General features: G+C 42.9%; 2 protein-coding genes across 3 annotated transcripts in view; one reads left to right on the plus strand and one right to left on the minus strand.

The window, feature by feature from the left end:
• Positions 1-13,545, minus strand: part of tirap (toll-interleukin 1 receptor (TIR) domain containing adaptor protein) — a 311,479-nt gene that overhangs the window by 48,906 nt on the left and 249,028 nt on the right. The window lies entirely within an intron of this gene.
• srpra (SRP receptor subunit alpha) overlaps positions 3,290-13,545 on the plus strand; it is a 35,420-nt gene continuing 25,164 nt past the window's right edge. The window contains exon 1 of one of the 2 annotated variants that reach the window (XM_052039965.1): positions 3,290-3,516. In XM_052039965.1, the coding sequence (XP_051895925.1) occupies positions 3,400-3,516 (117 nt within the window). In that variant the 5' untranslated portion in view covers positions 3,290-3,399. The remainder of the gene's footprint in view (positions 3,517-13,545) is intronic. The other variant, XM_052039966.1, reaches the window with a different exon arrangement.

Consider the following 13,545-nt stretch of genomic DNA (forward strand, 5'->3'; position numbering starts at 1 on the left):
CAGCCACCTACACGAGGCACAATTTACAGTTGCCAATAAACCTACCAACCATATTGTATATGCTGATCGTACAGGTCAATTCATTACACAGTGCAGTTACATTGCGTTAGTACAGAGTGCATTGATGTAGTACAGGTAAAAACAACAGTACAGAGTAAAGTGTCACAGCTACAGAGAAAGTGCAGTGCAATAAGGTGCAAGGTCAGTCGCAGTGTAATACAGCATGGGCGATTTCAGGTCCAACACCCTTTGGCAGAAGTGGGAAGGAGACCACAGAAACTCGTTCAGCTGGGAGGGGTGGGGGATGTCTCTGATGGGGTAAAACCAGGGTGACAGGCTGTAAACAAGATTACCTGGTTAATGATTTCCCCAGGGTCACCCCTGGTTTTACTCCATTAGAGACACCCTCCCCCTTTTCCCCACCCTTGCTGCAACTTCTTTCCAGTTCTGATGAAGGGTCTCTGGCCTGAAACGTTAGCCACTTCTCTTCCCACATATGTGGGCCTGGTCAGTAATTTTTTTGTTTTTATTTTGTATTTCCAGCATCTGCAGGTTTTTTTAAATTCTCAAAATAGTGTAGTGTTTCAGCATTTTTTAAAAAAACATTTCAGGTCGACAACCCTTCATTAAAAACTTTAACTTTGTTTCTCTCTACGCAGATGCTTATTGATCTGCTAAGTATCGCCAGCATTTTCGTTTTATATTTCGCAGAATATTTGACTTATTGTGATAATGGGACACTTAATAACGCCTCTTAGTTTTACTGCATGCATTACAATTTTTCCTTAAATGAAAACATAAACAACCCTTCATCTGACCTGAAATGTTAACTGTTTCTCTTTCCCCAGATGCTGCCTGACCTGCTGAATGTTTCTAGCATTTTCTGTTTTTATTTTGGACTTCCAGCATCTGCAGTTTTTTAAGTACATTATTTCTTGTTATACAATAAAAAACTGGTGTTAAATCTGACTAATATGGTGATTGCTTTGCTAGTTTTGGAATCAAACTTCCTTTGTACTCATTAGTACATTGTGAAGGAAAGCAACTTCAGAGCTGGAAATCAAACAAAAAAGATGCTGGAAGAACTCAGCACATCAAAAAACTCCCAAAGAGAGGAGGAGAACTTCTTCGAAATGGACATCCCTTGAAGAGAGTTCACAGTGGAGTGAGGGTGTCCCCAGGTAATGAATGGGTTACATTTTTCCAAATGTCCATAAATCATTTGATATGTCCAAAAACACTTGATATGGTAACCACACCTCCTCAGTATTGTAATAAATGGCATCAAAAGCACAAAAGTAAGAACAATTACTGGAAGTGCAGAAAGATAGGAAACTATTTCTGCCATTCACAGCAACAAACGTATGTACATATTTTTTTGAATTTAATAACACTATGGGAACTCGTTCATATGTAGGGGTGTCCATAAACTGGGCGATTGTAACCTGGGGATGGTCTGCAGTAAAGGAAACAACAGTTTAGTTCTTGCTGATGATTTCAGCATTGGCAGTCCCTTGTGTATAACTACTCCACAGCAAATTCTCTTCAAGGTATGCCCCTTTGAAGAAATTCTCTTCTCTTCAATGGGAGTTTTGAGAGTCCCTCTCTCACTGTTCTCCCTCTGTTGGTCCTACTGCAAATAATTCGATAATGTCCTCACCTGCCAGCCTTCGTCTCACCCCTCCCTCTCACTTCCATATACTGGCTATCTTCCCTATACGTTCCCAGTCCCAATGCAGGGTCTCGACCCGAAACAGCAACCATCCCTCTGCATCCATAGATGATGCCCGACTTGCTGAGTTCCTCCAGCAGTTTGTTTTTTGCATCAAAAGTTGTTAGACTAGTTCCTAACCTAACTTATTTCTCTTCATTCCAGCTCTGATAAAGGATCTAGGTCCTGAAACATTAGTTGTTTCTCTCTGTACAGATGCTGCCTGACCTGCTGAGTGTTTCCAGCATTTTCCGTTTTTACCCACATAGCTGGGATGCAGGGCTCACATCTTCCAGGAAGTAAATATTCAGTGGAGACACGAGAGACTGCAGATGCTGGAATCTGGAGCAACAATCTGCTGGAGAAACTCAGCGTACTGGCGCAGGGTTTCGACCCAAAATGTCGACAATCCCTTTCCTCCCACAGACACTGCTCGATCCGCTGAGTTCCTTTTCTTGTGAAAAATGTGTATAATTTATATTTTTCCTGTGAATGCCACTAATATGAGCGCCAGTGACCCAAGTGCAATTCCCCCCGCTGTCTGTAAGGAGTTTGTATGTTCTCCCCGTGTCTGCGTGGGTTTCCTCTGGGTTCTCCGGTTTCCTCCTACGTTGGTATTGGTATTGGTTTATTATTGTCACTTGTACCGAGGTACAGTGGAAAAACTTGTCTTACAAGCTGATCTTACAGGTCAATTCATTACACAGTGCAGTTACATCAAGTTAGTACAGAGTGCATTGATGTAGTACAGGTAAAAAAACAATAACAGTACAGAGTAAAGTGTCACAGCTACAGAGAAAGTGCAGTGCAATAAGGTGCAAGGTCACAACAAGGTAGATTGTGAGGTCATAGTCCATCTCATTGTATAAGGGAAATGTTCCATAGTCTTATCACAGTGGGGTAGAAGCTGTCCTTAAGACTGGTGGTACGTGCCCTCAGGCTCCTGTATCTTCTACCCGATGGAAGAGGAGAGAGAATGTCCTGGGCAGGTGGGGTCTTTGATTATGCTGGCTGCTTCACCAAGACAATGAGAGGTAAAGACAGAGTCCAAGGAGGGGAGGCTGGTGTCCATAATGTGCTGGGCTGTGTCCACAACTCTCTGCAGCTTCTTGCAGTCTTGGGCAGAGCAGTTGCCATACCAACCCGTGATACATCCAGATAGGATGCTTTCTATGGTGCATCGGTAAAAGTTGGTGAGAGTCAAAGGGGACAAACTAAATTTCTTTAGCCTCCTGAGGAAGTAGAGGCGCTGGTGAGCTTTCTTGGCCGTGGCGTCCACGTGGTTTGTTCCACGTCCAAAGACGTACGGGTTAGGAAGTTGTGGGCATGCTGTGCTGGCGCCGGACACTTGCAGGCTGCCCCCAGAACACTCTACGCAAAAGGTGCATTTTACTGTGTGTTTCCATGTACATGTGACTAATAAAGAGATCTTATCTTGGGTCTGTGATGCTGCTGCAAGTAGGTTTTTCATTGCACATGTACACACATGTACACACATGTACACACATGTACACATGACAGCAAGTTGCACTTTCACTGCTGTGAACACAAAGTGTTGGTGGGGAGGAAGTGACGACTGTAGCCCTGCCACTCTTTGTCCCACCCCTCGGAAGTGACGACTGTAGCCCTGACGTGTCCCGGGCTGCTGCCTTCGCTCGGTGGTTGCGGATCGTTCGGCCCGTCGCGCCATGTTGGACTTCTTCACCATCTTCAGCAAGGGCGGCATCGTGCTCTGGTGCTTCCAGGGGGTGAGCAGCCCCTTCAGCGGCACCGTCAACGCGCTCATCCGCAGCGTCATCCTCCAGGTGAGGGGCGGCCGGGGGGAGCGGCGCCCCGGGCCGGGGGGGAGGCTGTCCAGCCGCCTGTCGTCTGGCCGGTGTCCGGCCTGACGTGGCCCGGGGCTGCGGTCCGGCCGGTGTCCGGCCTGACGTGGCCCGGGGCTGCGGTCCGGCCGGTGCCCGGCCTGACGTGGCCCGGGGCTGCCTTTAGGTGAGGGGGAGCGCCGGTCGCCGCAGTCCCAGCGCGGTGGGGCTGCGGGCTGCCGCCTGGTGTGGGTCAGGGAGCGGGTCTGTGGTCACTGGGGGCTGGTGCTCCTGTTTCGGGTGGTCCCAGCCCAGTGGTGGGCTCGGCAGTGGAACAGGCAGCCGTGTTCTGACCAGTAATGTTCCGTGCTGCTGCTGTAGAAAGCTCATCTTCATGGCATTTAAGCCCTGTGTGTGCCTGCCTGTGGCAACAATAAACTTGAAGGTCAGGGGTGCTGTGATAATCGCAGCTTTGATGCTGATCTTTTGACGTTATGGACTCACTAACGTGAGCCATGAAGGTTTGCACCTGTAGCTTCAGCTCTAGTTCTACATCAATAACTTGACGATCAAGTCTTGGTCTGATTAGAGGTCTGGCACCAGCTTGTTGAAACCAAAGTGCCCCCCTCCCCTTTCCATATGTCCTCGTGGGATATAGACTATTTCTACGAGGGGTGAGTTTTTCCACCCAGAGTGCGGTGAGTGTACAGAACAAGCTGCCGGAGGAAGTGGTAGAGGTGGGTACAGTTACAAAACTTAAGAGGCATTTGGCTGGGTACTTGGCTAGGAAAGGAGTAGAAGGATACGGGCCTAATGTAGGCAAATGGGATTATTTGTAGATAGGTGTCATGGTCAGCATGGCTGAGATCTCAGAGTCATACAACTCTGACTCTAAATCTATGCTGGTTTACAGATCAATCTCATTACCCACTAATTTTCCATGTGACAATCTGCTGGAGGATCTCAGCAGGTCGAGTAGCATCTGCAGAGGGAAAGAAACTGTCGACGTGTCTGGTTGAAACCCTGCATCAGGACTGACATCTAGTCTTGATGCAGGGTTTCGACTTGAAACGTCAGCAGTTCCTTTTCCCCCCACAGATACCGATCGACCCGTTGAGTCCTCCTAGCAGATTGTTTGTTGCTCCAGATTCCAGCATCTGCAGTCTGTTGTGTCTGGAATTTTCCAGATAACTTATTCTCCCCCATGTTGCCTCAACATCCCCCAGATTTTACACCTCGTATACACACCGGCGGTATTTACAGTGGACAATTAACTTGCCAACCTGCACGTCTTTAGAATGTTGAACGAGATGGATGGTTGATGGTCAATGTGGACTCAGTAGGCTGAGGGGCCTGTTTCCATGCTGTATCTCTTTGACTCTTTGAAACTGGTGCATCCATCATCATAGAAAGAATGTACAATCCCTAAACCTTGCGGTGGATGTCGGGATTGAATGCCGGTTACCGAAGCTATGAGGCAGCAGCTCTAACAGCTGTGCTGTATTAGTCATGTTAGTGTAGTTCAGTATATAGGGTGATTATTAGATTAAACGTGACACCAAGCAAATGACTGTATATTTATATTGTTGTTTGTTTGTGTTTTTGTGGGACTCGGATGTTGCAATCTGACAGATCAAAGATGCTTGCAGTGTGCTACTTTCAGCCAATGCAAGGTGTCCCTAATACTTGATGTGAAAACCCCATAAATAGGCTGTGTTAATTGTTAATCTGGTTGATTCACAGTACTTCTGAAGGGTAGCATAACTATTGATTCCAAATTCTTCAAATTTACATAAAATTTTGGAAACATTGATTAACAATTCAAATCTTCCACTTTTATTGTGGTTATGCTTTGCTGTGTTTTTGTTTTGCAAATGAGATTTGTTCTACTTCTTTCACTAAATAGATAAAGGAGCAGGTTGCTTGGCCCCTCATCCCTACTCCATTATCACCACTTTAATGCACAAACTCCATAGTCCTTTTCTTTGATCTCAAATAATCTAGTGGTCTGTAATGAATGCACTTTGCAGCTAAGCCTCCATAGCCCTCTTTGTAGATCATTTGAAAAATTCACTATCCTCTGTATGAAGAGTTTCCTCATCTATTTTGAATGGCCAGCCTCATGTTTTCAGGTTGTGATCCCTGGTTCAAGTCATCTGGTGGAAATATAAAACCTGCATCTGCCTCGTCAAACCCTTTAATAATTTTGTTTATTTTAATGAAATCACTTCTTATTCTTCCAAATTCAAGACAGTATAACCTCGTGACAAATCGACCATACTGGGAACCTATATGGTGAACCTTCGCTCTGATCCCTTTATCGCAAGTAAATCCTACCTAGGGTAGGGAGACCAGACCTGTACATATATTCCAGAAGTGGTTTCAACAGGGCACTATAGCTAGAACAAGATATCCCTATTCTGCTATTCAAATCCTCTTGCAATAAAGGCAGGCATACCATTTCTAATTGCCATCTGCATGTTAACTTTCAGTGCAAAGATCCCTCTGAACCAATATACACAAACGGTGCATTTTCCAGCTACATCCAGGACACAGTATTGACTACTTAAGCCATCACCTGCCCATTGAATGAACATAGTCAGAATTCAGTCCATTATAGCAAGGCACAATAATTAATCTGATTTTTATATTCAATGAATATTGTTAGCGTGAGAAAATTCTTGAACCTATTACCGAGGACCCTTCGAAATTGCTGTGCTTTCTATTCTCATGTTTTTCTCCATGATGTTCTATTTGCCAAGTTCTTGACAATTCATTCAGTTTCTCTATCTTCCTCTGTAGCCTCTCTGCATCCTCCTGCCATCTGGTTTTACATCATTCTGCAGTGTTGGATTTATTGTGTTGATCTCTTCATCCATACAGACTGTGTACCTCTGTTGCCCATGGTACCCACTGGTCACAGCCTCTCAGTGGGAAAATGATCTATTTATTCCCACTTTGTTTTTTTTCATAAACCAGTCCTCAATACTGGTACTGTTATTTTGTCTAATAACCTCATGCAGCATCTTATCAAAGGCTGGGTGAAAGTTCAAATACATCACATCAGTTGGTTTGTCCTGATCTACTTTGCTGGAGTCGGTCGCAAAAAAAATCTAAAAGTTTTGTCAAACATGATTTCCCTTTCATATATCGTCATTGACTTTGCCCAGTACCGTTGTTATTTTCCAAGTGCATTGTTGCCATGTTCTTAATAATAGATTCTAACATATTCCTTACTAATGTCAGGCTAACCATTAATATTGAATGTAAAATGGTCTTAATTTTTTTTAATGCCTTGTAATACTGGACTCTGAATTCTGGCCATGTTTATTCAGTGGACAGATGATGGCCTAAAGAGTCAACATTGTGTTCTAAGTAGATGAAAAATACAAAATGACTGTGATTTTTCCATATAACCTGGTAAATATTTATGTGCTCATGAAATCCCCATTTAGTTCTAACTTATTTAGGGATCGTGGCACAGTAGTCATATTTTGGATGTTTTTGGATTAAGGCATAATCTTTGTGAGATACCATCTGTGACTAACCTGCTACCAGCAACTGTCAGTACTCTGGCTACGTCATGAGATGAACTCTGATATCTTAAGGTCACTTCAGGAACAGGTCATCCCCAGGTTGCAGCAGGTTTCTGTTTCTGTGAAACATTGGGAACCCAAACAGTTCACAAGTTGGAAATGCAGCCATTAACCAGCTTCCCAGGTAGTAAAAGATGCCTGCAGCCCTGCGGCAGCCGGCAAATCCATGCACTGGTTTCCCAAACGCTTGTTCATATGTATGGAGTTCATAAGCTGTGGAAGACCTGCACCTTCCCATGAGGTGAACTTGGATATCTTCCCATCCGTTGAGACGTGTTTTGCATCTGTTCTTCTTTGAAGTGCCAAAGACGCATGGTGCCTTGGTTGCATACATGGGGAATGTGAATGAATCAGCTAAATTCAAAAGCCAAAGGTGAACTGTCAAGTCCCCCCCCACAGTCTGAGTTTTTCTGGATATTTTGTGTTTGAATAGATCAGAATCAGGTTTATTATCACTGGCGTATGTTGCGAAATTTGTGGTTTTGTGGCAGCAGTACAGTGCAAGACATAAAGACATAAAAATTACTGTAAGTTACAAAAATAAATAAATAGTGCAAAAGAGGAATAACGAGGTAGTGTTCATGGACTGTTCAGAAGTCTCATGGCAGAGGAGAAGAAGATGTTCCTGAAACATTGAGTGTGGGTTTTTAGGCTCCTGTACCACCTCCTCAATGGTAGGAATGTAAAGAAGGCTCATCCTGGGTGGTGAGGGTCCTTGATGATGGATGCTGCCGCCGCCTTGAGGCACCGCCTCTTGATGTCCTCAATGGCAGGGAGGGTTGTGCCCGTGATGGAGCTGGCTGAGTCTACAACCCTCTGGAGCCTCTTTCAATCCCGTGCATTGGAGCCTCCATACCAGGTGGTGATGCAACTAGTCAGAATGCTCTCCACTCTACATCTGTAGAAACTTGCAACAGTCTTTGGTGACGTACCAAATATCCTCAAACTCCTAATGAAGTAGAGCCGCTGGCATGCCTTCATGATTGCATCAAACACCTGACTTATGAGCACCTCACATAAGAACAAGTGCTTGGGTGACTGGTAAGATGGATTGGCCAGCTGCCGCGGGGCTGCAAGCATCTTCTGCCGGGTGGGAACAGGGCATTTCCGCATGCCTTTTCTCACCACCCCACAAGCCGCAACCATCGGGGGTTGGGTTGAGCAGAGCTGGAAACGCTGAGCAGACTCGCTCACTCACTGAGTCAGCGAGGCCAACTGACGGCCACTCTTCCCGTGCCTGCTTGCTCTCCCGTCACAGCTGTTCCTGTAATGCTTTTGTTCATTTCCAACTTACGAACTGTCCTCAGGAACAGAATGTCATAACCTGGGAACTGCCTGTACTGATTTTTCACTATTAAAAGGCTGCTTTAGTTTACAAAAAGCACTACATGAAATATAAAATGCTGTGATGTGATATCCTTCTTGAGAATCTACTGTGTAAAGGCCTGGCCTCTATCTGTTGTGATTGTAATTTGTTTTTCATTTCAATCCACTAATTGTTGTCTTTTTAAAGAGCCAGTTTGTAGTCTGTAAATTTTACCAACTTGTGTTGTTACTTTAAAGGCAGATATTGTTGTATATCCTGCAACATCTAAGGAGAGAGAAGCAGAATAAACATTTCAGAATGAAGACTTAATTGAACTGGAAAACTTTTAACACATTTTAGGATCTAGAGAAAGGGAAGCTGGGAGGATCACCTGAATATCATGCATTTCATGTTTTATTTCAGTCTCCCCACCCCAAAGATCTACAGTATTTTGCTTCTCTTTTAGTTACAAATTATGATATAGGTTTGTATAATTATCCAATAAAATTACAGGGTACTGGTCCCCAACTTCTGTGCTCCTTTTGTTAATTGTATTCCTATCGTAATGTGGGATTCATGGATTATGTCAAAATGACAATAAAACAACAGCAATGAATTTCCAGGTCAGGATGTTATGTTGCTTTTGAGAGTATGTTGGAGATGACAGTTTTCATGTAATATTCCTGTTTCTTTCCTTGGTGGTGGGGTTTCAGGTGAAGCCAGTCTTTGTTGCTGTTGTGCAGATTGCTTGGATTGGATATTAAACTGTTTTGTCCCAGAATGTTGCACGTTAGTACAGCTGTGCCTATCCAAGTAAATTCAGTCACATTTTTGATTGGAGCCATGTAGCTGGAGAGACTTTTCAAGATCAGGAATTGAGCCAGCCACTGCAGGGTACCAAACCTGTAACCTGCTTTTGTTACAACAGTGTTGATAGGTTCACCTGGTTTAACTCTCGTCCATGGTATTCTGTGGCATCTTGATTGGAACAAGGCAATAGTGTTGCAGTCTTGGGGGCAGCTGGGCTGACTTTTGTTAAGTATCAGAAATGTTTCCTATCATTTCTCAGCCAAATCCTGAAAGTTGCCTTGGCATCCTTGGAAGCTCAAATGTCTGCTTCATTATCCATAAAGACCATGAGATATAGGAGTAGAATTGGGCCATTTGGCCCATCAAATCTCCTCTGCCATTCAATCATGACTGATTTTTTTTTTCAACCCCATTCTCCCACCTTCTCCCTGTAACCCTTAACCCCCTTACCCATCAAGAACCTATCAGTTTCTGCCTTAAGTACACCCAGCAACTGAAGAAATTCGGTCGTTGGGTGTATTTAAGGCAGAAACTGATAGGTTCTTGATTGCTTTAAATACACCCTCGGGCTGAAGAAATTCCTCCTCATCTCAGTTTTAAATGGACGTCCTTTTATTCTGAGCCTGTGCCCTTGGATCGTAGATTCTCCTACTAATGGAAACACCTTCTCCTTGTCCACTGTATCCAGGTCCTTTAGTATTCGGTAAGTTTCAATTAGAATCCTTCCTTCTCCCACATCCACCCCCCCCACCCCCCCCAATTCTTCTGAACTCCCATAAGTACAGGCTCAGAGCCATCAAAGGCTCCTCATACATTAAGTCTTTCATCTGGGATCATTTTTGTGAACCTCCTCTGGACTCTCTCCAGGGCCAGCTGTAATTGTTCAATATTCCAAATGCGGTCTGACCAACGCCTTATAAAGCCTCAGCAGTACATCCTTGCTTTTATATTCTAGTCCTCTCAAAATGAATGCTAACATTGCATTTGCCTTCTTTACTACCTACTCAGGAGTTATGATTGCAAGTGAGGAATGAAATGGTCAAGTTGTAGGTGTAATTTAATGGTTATTGAAGCAACTGTAAATGATTGTGTAAGATTTCCAAAGATTTTAATGCCTGTCATCAGGAAGGTTACAATTTGTATAATCCAGCCATGAGAGGTCTTTGCTAATTTTGGCTTCTTAGTACGTGCTTGTTTGGGCAGTGCTTTGATGCTAGGAATAGTTGCTCTTGCTTTTCTCTTGTTCGTGGTTGAAAAGGAAAAGGCTGAAGTTCACTCTATCAACAGTACACTGGTTAATTTCATCAATGAAGAAAATGTATTGCTAAAAGGTACATTATGAATGATGAATTTTTTAACAGATATTTTCTACTTACAGCCCAGCCCTGTGGGCAAGTAAAACACGTTTCATTTCAGCTCTTGAAGATTTATTACAGTCATTAACAATATAGCAATTAGGCACAAAGACACATATGGTTGTCATCTATCTTGCACTGTAAACATGTGCATCTATACTGTACAGAAGATGCACTCAATCTCCTGGGAAAATGCATTCACAGAATACAGCATTATTAATATGAAAATTGGCCAGCCAATTAAGGCCAGTGAATTATTGGCAAATATCATGCGAAGTTAATGTCCCTTTTTAGATCACACTTTCAGAAAATCAGTTCTCTGAGCTAAAAAGTGCAGATTTAAAAATAAAGTCCAACCACCACATGCTGCAAGGTCATTTGTTCCAGTAAGATTGATCCAATTGAATAATATTGCATAATTGCTTAAAGAAGGTTCTCAGTGTAAATTTTCTTTAATTTATTGATTCATAAAATGTGAGCATTGCTGGCAAAGCCAGCATTTATTGACCATTCTTAAATGCCTTAACTGACACGGCAATTGAGAGTAACCACATTGGTGAATCAGGAATTGCATCTGGGCCAGACTGGATAAGGAATAGGTCTGGTTTTGTTCCCTGATGGGCATTAGTGAACAAGCTGGGATTTGCAACAATCCAGTAGTTTTATGACTATCGTATAGCTGTTACTTTCCAGAACGTCTCAGCTGCCATGTTGGTTTTGAACTCTTGTCCCTAGAACAATGGTTGCAGAAATATTGTGCACTAATTCCCATTCAGGGATCTTAATTGATAAAGCTTTCTTCCATGTTTCTTTCATTGTTTGATGTGAATACAGTATTAACTGTTGTGCTACCATATATTATTAATTCAACTTTTTGGAACATGGCTAATAAATGCCAGCAAAATACCCGTGGGAAGGTGGCAGTGAACTGCTACCTTGAACCATTGCAGTCCTTCTGGTGAAAGTACTCCCACAGTGCTGTTGGGTAGGGAGATTCAGGATTTAAATCCAGTGACAATGAAGCAATGGTGATGTATTTCCAGTCAGGGTGGAGAGTGACTGAGAGGAGGAGTTGTACAAACATAGTGTGAACTAGTTCCTGTTCAGGGGTCCTATTGATACAGTGAGCGGCTCATCTAGCTGCAAGTCAAACAATAGAAACAAGTCTTTGCTCAGATTTTCTGCTGCCTTGTTTTTCTTACCTCAGAAGTCTTGTCTTTAGGTGAATTTTGTTTTTATTCTTTTATCTCCAAGGGCCCTAACTCCCCTGCAAGTGGAATATTGATGCAACAGGTGCAGAAGCATTCCCCAGTGAAACATGTTTTTGAGGTGTTTTGTTTCTGTAGCTGTTGCTATTTTAACGGCTTAGTTTACTTGTTGATACAGCAGTGGAAGGACGAACAAACTTGCCTTTCATGTCATCAAGACTTGCAGCAAGTATGGTAGCCAATTTACAAGCAACAATATCCCACGATAAAGTTAGAGGGTGAATAATATGTATTAGCTCTGATGTTTGGAAGTTGCCTATGGCTAGTGCAAGAGCAACTTGTGTTTGCACAGCATATTTAACGTGTGGCATGTCCTTTGATTATAGGAGTGGAATAAGATGCAATTGGCATAGCACCCAAAACAAGATTGTGGGACAGGTTGATGAAAGTGTTAACATTTAATCTTGCTTCCTGCAAGGCTGCTGTTGTTGTTAAGTTTTTACAGTTTTCATTCAATAAGTGAAATTTTCCAGATGTTGTCCATCATCTATCATTGATGTAGGTCCAGACATAATATTTCAGCTTTCCAGTTGGAATGTTCATGAGTTTCATGGTTGATTGGGTAAGTTTTTAGACTTTTGGTTTGATCCCACACAACAGAGGTGCTGACACTCGAGTGAGTGATAACATAATGCAGTGTATTGATTCTTCCCACCGAAGGTGTCCTGTGGGGGTGAAACCATCACTGTTTCTTTCCTGTTGTGCCCAAGCAAGTAACAGAGATGAAATTCTCTCCATTCAGTTGGTTGTATTGGCCTGAGCAGCTGATGTGGACATGGGTTGACTGTATATCGGTGTTGCCCACTTAGTCTAGGTACTTGATCTTGAAGAAAAGGTTTGAAAACTTTCTTATCCTGGAATCATAGAACAATTGTAGAAATAGACTCATTGGCTTATTATGCCCGTGCTGATTGAAAAATAATTTATTCTGAAGAAGGGTTCTGACCTGAAATGTTGACTGTCTGCTTTTCTCCACGGATGCTGCCTGACCTGCTGAGTTCCTCCAGCATCGTGATGATTTTTCATCTATTTCCAAAGACAACCTTTTCCAATCCAATCTTTCCTCATAACTACAATATTTGTCTTCTCATATATTGTCTTCTCATATCTTTCATATAATGTGACCAGAACAACATGCAGTACCTGAGCTCTGGTTATGGTTGTAGCATAATCTTGTATTCTACACCTTGGTTAATGAAGGACAGCAACATCTTTTTAGCCACCTTATTAATAGTTCTACCTTCATGGATCTGTTGATGCCTACTTCTCACTTCCTTTGTTCCACCAAGTCACTCGATATTGCTTCATTTATTTTGTATTATATAGCTTTAGTGTACTTCCCCAAAGCTATTGCCTCTCACTTCTGTGGAATAATGACCATATGCCACTTTGCTGCCCAATGCAACCAATCTTTGTATTAATTCTAGGCTTTTTTTATCATGCTCTCCACGTTTTTAGTTGGTAATTTATTTACTGCAGAAAGCATGAGGCTAAATACGAAACCCTGTTAAACCCCACTGGTAACTGCCTTTTACTCACAATAGCACTTGTCAATGGTTACTTTTTGTTTCTTACCACTGAAACAACTTTGGATCCAATTTCCCACTCCCTTAAAGCCCATGAGGTTTTACTTCCCTGACCTGCCTGCCCTGTGGGATCAAAATTCTTGCTAAAATCCCCACAGACTACATCAAATC

Source organism: Pristis pectinata, chromosome 27, assembly GCF_009764475.1.
Source record: "Pristis pectinata isolate sPriPec2 chromosome 27, sPriPec2.1.pri, whole genome shotgun sequence".
Classification (NCBI taxonomy): domain Eukaryota; kingdom Metazoa; phylum Chordata; class Chondrichthyes; order Rhinopristiformes; family Pristidae; genus Pristis; species Pristis pectinata.